Source organism: Siphateles boraxobius, unplaced genomic scaffold (genome assembly GCF_051911475.1).
Source record: "Siphateles boraxobius isolate OS27281-9 unplaced genomic scaffold, OSU_SipBor_1 48, whole genome shotgun sequence".
NCBI classification, from domain to species: domain Eukaryota; kingdom Metazoa; phylum Chordata; class Actinopteri; order Cypriniformes; family Leuciscidae; genus Siphateles; species Siphateles boraxobius.
The window spans coordinates 13,369,305-13,382,157 of record NW_027509119.1 but is presented as its reverse complement, the minus strand read 5'-3'; the positions used below and the strand labels follow the sequence as shown (position 1 = coordinate 13,382,157).

The 12,853-nt window shown below is 44.8% G+C and overlaps 1 protein-coding gene across 1 annotated transcript in view; it reads right to left on the bottom strand.

The window, feature by feature from the left end:
- The window catches only part of arhgef40 (Rho guanine nucleotide exchange factor (GEF) 40), a 97,272-nt gene that overhangs the window by 18,081 nt on the left and 66,338 nt on the right, over positions 1-12,853 (bottom strand). The window contains exon 23 of the mRNA XM_077202061.1: positions 10,405-10,585. Coding sequence (XP_077058176.1) covers positions 10,405-10,585 — 181 coding nt within the window. The remainder of the gene's footprint in view (positions 1-10,404; positions 10,586-12,853) is intronic.

Below are 12,853 nucleotides of genomic sequence, written 5' to 3'. Positions count from 1 at the left end.
TTGGTCATACTACGCTTGCCTTCCAATGCTAAAGCCAAACATCGCAATACTTGGTTATGGCGCCAAGTAAACCGACCTTGGCTAAGAGCCACCTTATATCCTGTCAAAATGTGCCTTAATGTGGCAGGTGATGAACATTGTTTGTTCATTGATTGACCTAATAAGGAAACTGATCCTACTCTCTTCCATTGACCAAAGGTCTTGCCAGCCCATTTTGCGTTGTTCCACTCTCTCATCTCATCCACTCTCCCTGCTTGGCCTTTATACATCTCATCCTCTCCTCCTATTTTCGCACCTCGTTGACTACCAGCTTCCTCCTTTGAGGTGGGCCTGCCTTGTGCCATTTAGGAGGAGCTAAACTGAGCCCAAAACCCCATCTTCCATGCTGTACCTGTCCCACGATATCCCCAATTTGAAGGTCAGCCTTTGCCTCTACTACAGATTTCTTTGCCGACCACTTTCTACCAGTTTTTACCACAGGGGCTGCCTCCCTTACACATTTGTCGCGTAACTCTGCTAAAGTCATTTCCAGTCTGACCGTGGCACACTTAAACTCCTCGGTTAAAGCAGAGACTGGCAGCTGCAATACTCCTTTACTATAAAGTCCCACTCTGCTGAGGCAGCGTGGAACTCCCAACCATTTCCTGATGTATGAACTTATTAACGCTTCCAGCTTATCCACTGTTGTCAAAGATCCCTCGTAAACAGTCAATGGCCACAGCAACCTTGGCAGTAGACCAAACTGAAAGCACCAGAGTTTTAGTTTGCCTGGTAGAGCACAGCTGTTTATGCTCTTCAACCCTTCCACTGCTTGTCGTCTAACTTCTCCCACTCGAACTGTGTCCTTTAGATCCCCATCGTACCATCTCCCAAGACTCTTCACTGGCTTCTCAGAAACTGTTGGTATTGCCTCACCATTAATGAAGAATGTTTTATCTACTACCTTTCCTTTAACTATCGAGATGCTCCTTGATTTAGAGGGCTTAAATTGCATTCGTTCTCATTCGATATTATCTGTTAACTTCCCCAATAACTGATTAGTGCAGGCTACTGTTGTAGTCATGGTTGTCATGTCATCCATGTATGCTCTGATTGGTGGTAGTCGCATCCCAGAAGCCAAGCGCTCTCCTCCTACTACCCATCTTGATGCCCTAATGATTACTTTCATTGCCATGGTAAAAGCCAGTGGAGAAATGGTGCATCCTGCCATTATTCCAACCTCTAAGCATTGTCATGCGGTGCTGAATTTTGGAGTTGAGAAACTAAATAGCAAATCTCCAAAATAAGCTTTCACTAAATTTGTTATTGACATTGGTACTCTAAAAAAATCAAATGCTGCCCAAAGAAGCTCATGTGGTACTGAACCACATGCATTAGCCAAATCCAGGAATGTCACATGGAGCTCCTTCCTCTCGTTTTTAACTGATTGAATTCGTTGCCAGATAACATTGATGTGTTCTAAGCATCCTGAGAACCCTGGAATGCCCGCTTTTTGAACTGAAGTATAAATGAAGCCATTCTTTAATAGGTAGGTTGACAATCTCTGCGCAATAATGCTGAAGAAAATCTTACCTTCGACGTTTAATAGTGAAACAGGACGAAACTGACTGATGCTTGTAGCATCTTTTTCTTTAGGTATAAAGACTCCACCTGCTCGGCGCCATGCCCTAGGTACAACCTTCTTTTCCCATGCCACTTTTATCAATTTCCACATAATTCGTAGAACTCCTGAAGCACTCTTGTAAGCGAATAACTTTACATCTGAGGCGTCCAAAGACTTCATTTTTCCATTATTTATTTCTAAAGAAACATGACAATGTATAAAAGGGTCCATTATTTTGTATCTTACGTTATGAGCCCGTAGAAGCCGTTTTTGTAAAAATGGGCTAACGATTGCGTCATAACCACGCGACTTTCTGTCGCACAATAGAGCCATTACCGTATAGACAGGAGGAGAAGCTCGCAAGCAATCTTTTACTGTCTATGAGGCCATCGGGGGGACATAGAGGCATAAAGTCTAGGGATTACCCCAGCGGGACAAAATATTTCAACAACGTTTTTGAGGAATTAGGTGATTCAGATTTGTCTTGGCACAGCTACTAGAAGATTTACAACTGTCAGGCTGTCGTCAAGCTCAGTTTAACCCTCTGGGGACTAAGCTCTTTTTGGTCCGTTTTCTCTATTTTTACATTTGGGCTTATAAACTATACGTAATGGAGATGGAACACTATGTGTTTGGTATCTATGGATTCAGAAGTCCCTAAGCTAACATAAGCACACATGTAATATCTTTATAAAGGAAGTATGTGTGAAAATGTACCATAAACTAGAGAATTTCAAAAACGGAAATTTAATTTTTGGCATTTATTTTTCTGTAAATCACACATCACACAGCAATAGTGAACAGTTTTTGAACAAAAAATATATTTGTCAAAGCCTTTGCTTGACAGACATGTGTAATTGTTAAATAAAATGTGTAAAGAACAATGAAAAATTTAACTTTATTTACAAATAGTCCCAGGCGTTTTTCTTAGGAATGCTTAGAATTTTCTAAGCAATGCTTTCTCCTCGTCACTCTCCAGTAATTTTCCAGAGCTTGTTCCACCGTAAATCGTTTACTGCTTGCCATCATAAAAGTGCTAAAACAATAAATAATGCTATAATTGTATGTGTGTATATATATATATATATTATAATTGTTCTGTCTCTCTCTCATATCTCTGTGCGCTCTCGCTCCGTAAAGCCTTGTTTATACTCGACGCGTCCGTTCGCTTTCTGTCGTCTCTGCCACTCAACACTGTTTGCGTAATAGTATATAGTACCACCCCTTGCAAGGCTACAGAGTCCTACGATTTGCTAGAATACGTCATGGTAACCTTCCTCTGATTGGGTAAGAAAAAAATTCCTCCATCGGCAATTCTTTCATTGGTTGTTGCTCGTGAATCTGCCAAACAACATCGATTTCATTGGCCTTTGACGAAGTGGTATTGCGCAACAAGGAAGTGTGTATACAAGCCGGGTAAGTTTGTTATCACTGTTTACAGCGGAATCTGAGGAAGACGGCAAAAAAGAGCGCACCTCTCTATCATTAATAGTTTTTAAGATAATTACACATTTGTAAAAGTATGTCATTTTGGGCGGTACCGCCCATACCGTCCCCAGAGGGTTAAGCCTGCACAGTCGCTCAGCCATCAGACAGGAAGTGCACTAATCGGGCTTCAGTCTTCGTTGAAATCAATGGGGTCGCTGTGTCCATTTCTTTTACTGTCTAGGATCACACAGCGCTTACTCACATTCTCCTTCTTCATTAGTTTACGATCTCTGTCAGTCATATCTAATACTTTGTTAGACAGAACTGGTAAAAAAAGTAAGTAAATGGTATGCGAAAAAGTAAAGCGTTTGCTTTTATAGTATTTGAAACAGAAAAGGCAAACAATCAGGCTAAAATATTTTCTCATTTACCGTCAACATTCAGCAAATGCACATCTACATCATTTAAACAAATCGTCTCGGTTACGTATGTAACCCTAGTTCCCTGATAGGGAACGAGACGCTGCGTCAAACGCTGCGGGAACGCCCCTGCGTTGTGCGTCATGAAGCACGTATGGAATCAGCCCAATGGAGAGATGAAACGTCATAGGCGGGTGACGTCATCGACCAGGAAACTATAAAGCACCCCAAAAACACAAGCGCATTAGCTTCTGATAGGCTTGAAGGAAGCGCTAACGGGAGTGCCGGGAGTATGGCGGAGCGACGCAGCGTCTCGTTCCCTATCAGGGAACTAGGGTTACATACGTAACCGAGACGTTCCCTTTCAAGGGAACTTCGAGCTGCGTCAAACGCTGCGGGAACGCGAATACCCACGTCGCCATAGGACCAAATGACCGTCATGTGAGACTAGCGCACAGAGGACGAGAGCACCTGTGCCCCAGGGGTAGAGCTTAAGTCTAGGTCATAGAACTTAATAAAAGTATGCGGTGAAGACCATCCAGCCGCATCACAAACATCACTCAGGGAAACCCCCGACAAAAGAGCTTTAGAAGCAGCCATACTCCTGGTAGAGTGAGCTCGGACAACCAAAGGTGAAGGCTGGCCAGCCGACTCATAAGCAAGTGAGATAGCCTCAACCACCCACTTGCTCATTCTCTGTTTAGACGCCGGACACCCTTTCCTGGGTGGTCCCGAAACATACAAAAAGTTGTTCTGATTTCCTCCACAGGGCAGCTCTGTGAACATAAGCGTCTAATGCCCTAACAGGGCAGAGTGAATTAAGTTTCTCCTGGTCCGATGACATAAATGGAGGAGGACAGAAAGCCTGCAGAACCGTAGGTCTAACAATATTAGTAGGAACCTTAGGAACGTAACCTGGTCTAGGATGCAGAAAAGCTTTAACCATGCCAGGTGCAAATTCCAGGCACGAGGGTGAAACCGACAGAGCCTGCAAATCTCCGATTCTTTTTAGTCAAGAGATAGCAAGCAAAAAGATAGTCTTAAAAGTGAGAAACTTCTCGGGAACTTCTTCGATAGGTTCAAAAGGAGCTAGGGAAAGACCTTCTAATACAGTGGCCAGATCCCAAGTCGGCACCCTCGTACGAACTGCTGGCCTCAGCCTCAAAGTGCCACGGAGGAAACGAGTTATAAGCGGGTGTCTCCCAAGAGAAACTCCACTGAAAGGGACGTGGTAAGCAGCTAGTGCCGCCACATACACCTTTAGTGTGGAGGGGGATAACCCTGTGGAGAAGCGCTCCTGCAGGAATTCCAGCACTGCACCCACTGGGCAGTTAACTGGGTCCTGCAGGTGTTCTCCACACCAAGAAGTGAAAAGTTTCCACTTCAAGGCATAAAGCTTCCTCGTGGATGGAGCTCTGGAGTTAAGAATGGTCTCAACAACCTCGGTTGAGAGACCGGAGTCTATGAGCTGGGCCCCCTCAGAGGCCAAGCCCACAGTTTCCACAATTCTGGGCGGGGGTGAAGTATCGTGCCCCCCGCCTGGGAGAGTAGATCCCTCCTGACCGGGAGCTCCAAAGGAGAACCGTCCAGGAGAGAAATCAGGTCCGCAAACCATACTCGGGCCGGCCAGAACGGGGCTACTAGTAGTAGACTGACCCCGTCCCGGCGGACCCTCTCCAGAACTCCTGGTAACAGAGCAATCGGGGGAAAGGCGTACAGACGTGACCTCGGCCACGGCTGCACCATAGCATCCAACCCCAGGGGGGCTGGAAGAGTGATGGAGAACCACCGATGACAATGAGTGGTCTCCTTGGAAGCGAATAGGTCCACCTCGGCGCGACCGAAACTCAACCAAAGGAGCTCCACCACCTCGGGGTGGAGTCTCCATTCCCCTGGCCTCGGCCCCTGCCTCGACAGGGAGTCTGCTACCACATTCAAATACCCAGGGAGATACATTGCTCTCAGAGATAGTAGCTTCCCTTGGGACCACAGGAGGATCTGACGGGCCAACTTGTAAAGCCGGCGAGACCGCAGGCCCCCCTGATGATTTATATAAGAGACCACCGACGTGTTGTCTGATTGAACTAACACATGATGGCCTCTCAGGTCTGTTAGGAAGTGTTTCAGAGCCTGAAACACAGCCAACATCTCTAGACAATTTATGTGCCACGAAAGATGATGATCCTGCCACAGACCTTGGGCTGGGCGACCACTCATGACCGCCCCCCACCCTGTGAGGGAAGCATCCGTCGTTAGCGTTATGCGACGACAAAGAGCCCCCAGCACAGGACCTTTGGATAGGAACCAAGTTTCTCACCACATGACCAGAGCACGAAGGCAGCGCCGCGTGACTTTGAACGTGCGGAGCGGATTTCCCCTCGGGGAGAATCCCTTGGTCCTGAGCCACCACTGTAGCGGTCTCATGTACAACAGGCCGCAAGGTATAACGTTGGACGCTGCTGCCATCAGACCCAACAGTCTCTGAAACTGCTTGACAGTGAGTAGCTGGCCTAGCTTCACTTGTTTCACAGCTGAGAGAATCGAAGCGATGCGGGTCGGAGAGAGTCGCGCCCGCATCGATACCGAATCCCAAACGACACCCAGAAAAGTGGTCTTCTGGGAAGGAGATAATACACTTTTCTTTGCGTTCAGCCTCAACCCCAACTTTCTGATATGAGCGAGGACGACATCTCGATGCCGAACCGCCATCTGCTCGGTCTGAGCTAAAATCAACCAATCGTCGATGTAATTGAGAATACGAATGCCCTGAAGCCTCAGAGGCACTAGTGCTGCATCCATGCATTTCGTGAAAGTGCGGGGAGATAAAGCTAGGCCAAACGGAAGAACCCTGTACTGGTACGCCTCGCCCCCGAAGGCGAACCTCAGGAACTTCCTGTGTTGTGGAAGGATGGACACATGGAAGTATGCGTCCTTCAGATCTATCGTGACAAACCAGTCCTCGGACCTGATTTGAGACACGATCTGCTTGATAGTGAGCATCTTGAATTTTAGCTTCCCTACCGAGCGATTCAATATGCGCAGGTCTAAAATTGGACTCAACCCCCCATCCTTCTTTGGAACGATGAAATATCGGCTGTAATAACCTGACTCCAAACTGGGAGGAGGAACCCGTTCTATAGCCTCTTTTTGAAGGAGCGTTTTCACCTCTTGTTCCAATACCAGAGCCTGCTCGGGGCCCACCACTGTGTGCAGAACCCCTCTGAATTTTGGTGGACGACACCTGAACTGGATAGCATATTTTTTTCTTTTCTACTGTCTGCAGGACCCAATGAGATATTTTTGGAAGGCTTTTCCACTCTGCCAGAAATTCTACTAAGGGTACCAGCCTCTCGAGACTGGCCTCTGGTGTAACTTGAGCAGCAGACGCAGCGCCCTGTAACGGCGCACCGGCAGGGAACAACTGGTCTGACCGCTCTGAGACCCTCCTCAGAGGGAGCGAGCGTCCCTCGGGAAAGCGCTCGCTGGGATCGTCTGTGCCCCGGCATAAAGGCGGGGTTGGCAGAACGAGCCCCTGAGGGCACCGAGGAGGAATGGGCACCGTAAAAAGAGGTGAACACCTTTCCGCCTCGGTGGGGACCACCCTCAGCATCCTGAACGGCTTGGCGTCAGGACTTCTTCTTAGCCGAAGCCTTCTTAGCCAATATAACTGTCCTCAGATCAGTTCTACTGGGAGAAGGCTTCGGCTGAGAGTGTCGCGGCTGAGCCCACTGTCCAGCAGGGGGAGCACGAGACGTGACACTCTGCCTCTGCTGCGCTCTATGTGATGAGCTCGAAGACGGCCGGGGCTGCTCCCGCCCAGCAGCCCCAGGGACATGAACTTTAAGGGGAAGAAACTTTTTAAAAGCTGCAGTTTGTTTCTTTTCTTCTTGGAATTTATCGATAACTGAATTCACAGCATCACCAAACAACCCCATGGGAGAAAGAGGAGCATCTAAAAGAAAAGCTTTTTCTCTCTCTTTAATATTAGTCTGATTTAACCACAAATGTCTTTCTGCGGCCACCAGAGCTGCCATAGAACGACCCATTAATTTGGCCGATTCTCTGGTGGCACGCAGGGATAAATCAGCAGCCTGACGCAGTTCGCGAACTACGTCAGTACTGACCTCCTCACTCTCACTCATGTCCCTTAGCAGATCAGCCTGGTATGCCTGCAAGATTGACATAGTATGCAGACATGACGCAGCCTGACCTGCTGCCGAATATGCTTTACCCACCAAAGCCGAAGTGTTTCTTAAAGGCTTGGTGGGTAATGCCGGTGCCTTAAAAGATGATGCTGCTTCGGGGGAGAGATGGCTCGCAAGCGTCTCTTCCACACGAGGCAAAGCACCATAACCATGAGCCTTGGCTCCCATAATATTAGCGTATGTTGAAGTCTGGGGACTAAACACTCTATATGACACCGGTTTTCTCCATGATTTCGACACCTCGGTGTGGAGATCATGGAAAAACGGCAGGCACCGGCGTGGAGGCTGCACACGTGACGGCAAAAATCTCTCATCCAACTTTGATTTAGAAACAGACTCCTGTCTAGTCACTGGCCATTCAATATTAAGTTTTTCAACAGCTCTTGTTAACACCTCCATAAGCTCATCACTCTCAGGAGTGTGGGGTGGCGAATCCTCCACATCTCCCTCAACACTAACAACATCAAGTTCCTCAGAACTGGATAGCTGCAGCATTGGTGCCTCAGCCCGAGCGGAAGAAACCGCAGCGCGTGCTTCCGAACCCGGGACTGAGGCACTGGATCTCACAGGTGAAGGGAGAGATAAGGCAGAGCCCGTCTCAAACCCCGCTGTGAGATCCATCTGCGATCCCCACGATAAGCGATCCCTCTCCTCAAAGAGCGATCGGCGGAAGCGGAGCGTCCTTAACGGCAAACGCTCGCAATGCTCACAGTCTGCTCCCTCGAGAGCAAACTGGGCATGCTGAACTCCCAAACAAACAACACAAAGATCATGTGTATCCCCGCTCGTTAAATAACGCGAGCAGGGAGGAACACACTTTCTAAACTGCTGTTCGTCCGCCATAATCTCTCAATATATATATATATATAGGGATAAATTGTTTGTGTGGTGCAGGGTATGTAAGACAGACAATATCACACAGGGACAGATTCACATGTAGCGCGACTGAAAGCACAGAAGCTAATGCGCTTGTGTTTTTGGGGTGCTTTATAGTTTCCTGGTCGATGACGTCACCCGCCTATGACGTTTCATCTCTCCATTGGGCTGATTCCATACGTGCTTCATGACGCACAACGCAGGGGCGTTCCCGCAGCCTTTGACGCAGCTCGAAGTTCCCTTGAAAGGGAACTCTGAATATCTAATAAACATTTCATTTCACAAACCTTGCAGATTTAATCGAATCCAGCTGTGATATCTTGTGAAGTGTGCATTTGTAGCCTGCATAAACGTGTTACTGCAAGTGACGGCCGGTCCGTGCAAAGTGAGTGAATGTAGACAGAAGATCAGCTTCACAGGAGACCTGATCGAAACACTTTAAATCCTTCATTTTATGCAATATGCTGTGCTTTATCCAGTTGCCCACTGTGTAATATTCATATTGTTTTCACTGTGTCCTGTATGTCAAATTAGCGTTGATTGATTAATTTTGAAATTACCAGATTACTGAGTGCCCTGTAACATATATATATATATATATATATATATACACAATAATTTGTTACATTTATAAAGCACTTTTCTAGGTACTAAAAGCACTTTACATGGAAGGGGGAATCTCCTCAACCACCACCAATGTGCAGCATCCACCTGGATGATGCGACGGCAGCCATACTGCGCCAGAAGGCCCACCACACACCAGCTTATTGGTGGAGAGGAGACAGTGATGAAGCCAATCAGCATATATAGGGATGATTAGGGGGCCAAGATGGACAGAGGCCATGAGGCAAATTTGGCCATGAGGCAAATTTGAAGGTCATCCTGGAATTTCTAATAACCACAGAGAGTCAGGATCTCTGTTTAACGTCTCATCCGAAGGACGGTGCTCTTTAACAGTATAGTGTCCCCGTCACTATACGGGGGCGTTAGGATCCGGACAGACCACAGGATGAGCGCTCCCTGCTGGCCTCACTAACACCTCTTCTAGCACTAACCTGGTTTTCTCAGGAGGTCTCCCATCCAGGTACTGACCAGGCTCAGCCCTGCTTAGCTTCAGTGGGCAACCATTCTTGGGTTACAGGGTGATATGGCTGCTGGCAGTATTTTATATATATATAAAAATATCGGCTTTATATTGGCCATCAGCCACCCTGCTCTCTAAGATATCGGCATAGGCTATCAAATAAAACAATATCGGTCAACCACTAATTTTAACTGTACTGTGTTATTCAATATTACATTTAAAGTTTATATTTTAAATGTACAAAATTACAAGTTCATCATTACAAATGCATGATTAAGATACAAGATTAAATATTAAAATATTTGCCATACAAGTTTCAATACAAATGACATTAAAGTATATTTTAGTTGATCATAAGTGCTTGTCAGTACATTCAACAGTATTTAACCATATTTAATTATGAAATGAAATATAAAGATGTACTTAAGGGTCAAACAACACTCTAAAGTTCAGCTAATTGTATTAAATATAAATGTAAACTATATAACTATATATAAAACATTTAGTTTAATTGCATGTCTCAAAACATTACATTCAGTTTACACTTTATTCTTTAAAGTATAGGCTATTATTTCTGTAATAAGTAATCTTTTTAAATGTATGCTAAAGTGTACTCTTTTTCACAAGGAGAATGTTGCGAAATGTCAACTATAAATATAGTAATTTTATTCAATACAGCATAAAAAGAAAATGATCAACAGAAACATGAACAGAGTAATACATAACCGACATCAGAGAAGAGAGGAGACTGGTGATGTAAAGGTGAGAGGTCAAAGGTTAGTTCCTGACCTGTGTTATGGATGGCATGAGTCCAGAGCAGCTGTGCGATATCGTGGGTCCAGGTTCCCCTTTCCTGCACGCTGGCAGCCTGGAGAGTGAGACAGTCCCTGGTGCGAGACACCTGTCTCACCCACACCTCAAACCTCAGTCCGTCTTCCCCGACGCTCTGAGTGAGGCCCATCTCACCTGTCTGAGGAAACACAGTTAGTGTGACGATCTAAGATCAAATGTGTGTATATGTGCAATGTCCTGAATAAATATCAGGTCATTAAAATAAGTATAAGTATAAGAAGTATATGCGAAGTGAGTTTTAATGATCAGACTACCAACATTAGGATTATATTTGGATTGTATTTGTACACACTAAAAAAGATGCCACTTATTACAGAAGCAATATACTTTAAAAGAATATACTTAAAGGAATAGTTCACCCAAAAATGAAAATTAGCCCATGATTTACTCACCGTGAAGCCATCCTAGTTGTATATGACATTCTTCTTTCAGACGAATACAATCTGAGTTATTATTAGTGGGAAGTTCGGATCATTTTAGTGACTCGTATCTTTGAATCGTGTTCATCAAAATGAACGCATCTTTTTTTCGAGTCATTTCATTCATTTCAGCAGAATGTATTTAAAATGTTACATGTTAGCCAAATGCCCCTAACACATCAAATGTTGATCACATTTAGAATAAGAAAAAAATTGCAATGCAAGGTATAGGCCAAATTATGAGAAACAAAAACGATTAATTAATGTATCTTCGTCTTCAGGCTATGCAGTCTGTTAGTTTACCTCACCTCCATTCGTTCATTCTGTGACATCCTCATAAACGGAGCTAAGCAGTCTGTAGTATCGGATACAGAATTGATTAGTTCATGTTTCGAGTCTATCGACTTTGGTTCGAGTCATTCGTTCATCATGTGACAGCCCCATATAGGCTGAACTATGCAGTCGGTACCGGATACAGAATTAATTAGTTCATCTTTTGAGTCTTCGGTTTCGAGTTATTCGTTCATCACGTGACAAAAGAACGAAAGACTCAGAAGAATCAGACCCGAAGACTCAAGAGGTGAACATTCATTCTCTTTCCGGTACTGACAGCATAGCCTATGGGACTGACGGGAAGAAGGAAAGACTCGGACCCGAACCCCAAGACTCGAGAGATAAATTAATTATTTCTCTTTTCGGTACTAACAGTATAGCCTCTATGGAACAGACATGAAGAACGAAAGACTCGCACCCGAACCCAAAGACTCAAAAGAAGAACTAATCATTTCTGTTTCCAGTACCGAATCCATTAGATGTTGCGCAAGCGTGGTCAACACAATATGAACGAATCACTCTCTGAGACAACTCGGTAGTCCCGAGTCATATTAAAGATTTGTTCAAAATTAACGAATCGTTCATGACCAACCCATCACTAGGAGTTATATAAAAAAAGGTCCTGTCTCCTCCAAGCTTTATAATAAATGGCTGATTTGAATACCAAAAAGTTCATCCATCCATTATAAAAGTGATCCTTTTGGCTCCAGGGGGTTAATAAAGGCCTTCAGAAAGGAAAACACACGTTTGTGTAAAGAAAATACACATAATTAAAACTTTATAAACTATAATCACTAGCTTCCGACAGACGACTGTACGCATCGATTTACGGTGGAAGACTAACCCCTGACACGACGCAAAGCGTAATGACGAACGCGGAAGCTCAGAGGAAACAGCAAAACAAAACACCGGTTGTGAATCAGCCATTTGGAAGAGAAATGTCGGAGGATTTAGAAGAGGAGCTTCATTTTGTTGGAGCACAGCCCTATTTGTTTAAACTGTGAGATTGTTTCTTTCTTTCGTTCTAAGCTTACGATGCTCCTACATCCTACGTCATGTATGTGCCACGGGTTACTCTTTTGGCGCAAGTCGACTTGCGTAGTGTGCGTACGGTCGTCTGGCAGAAGTTATAAATATGGGTATTTATCTTACAAAAACCCATGGATTCGCTTAAGAAGGCCTTTATTAACCCACCGGAGCCGTGTGGGTTATTTTTATCATAGATGGATGCACTTTTTTGGGCTTCAAATCTTCTCCAGCCATTCACTCCCATTGTAAAGCTTGGAAGAGCCAGGACATGTTTTAATATAACTCTGATTGTATTCGTCTGAAAGAAGAATGTCATATACACCAAGGATGGCTTCACGCTGAGTAAATCATGGGCTAATTTTCATTTTTGGGTGAACTAACCCTTTATGTAATGTTTTCAGATACTTAATTGCATGTTAAATGCAATTAGCTGAACTCTAGATTGCCTTTTGACCCACTTAAGTAGGACTTAAGTACATCTTTCTGTGTAATTTCATAATTATAAAATTGGTTTGTATACCGCTGAATGCACTGACAAGCATTTATGTTGAACTAAAATGTATTTTAATGTATTGAAACTTGAATGTCAAGTATTCTAACATATT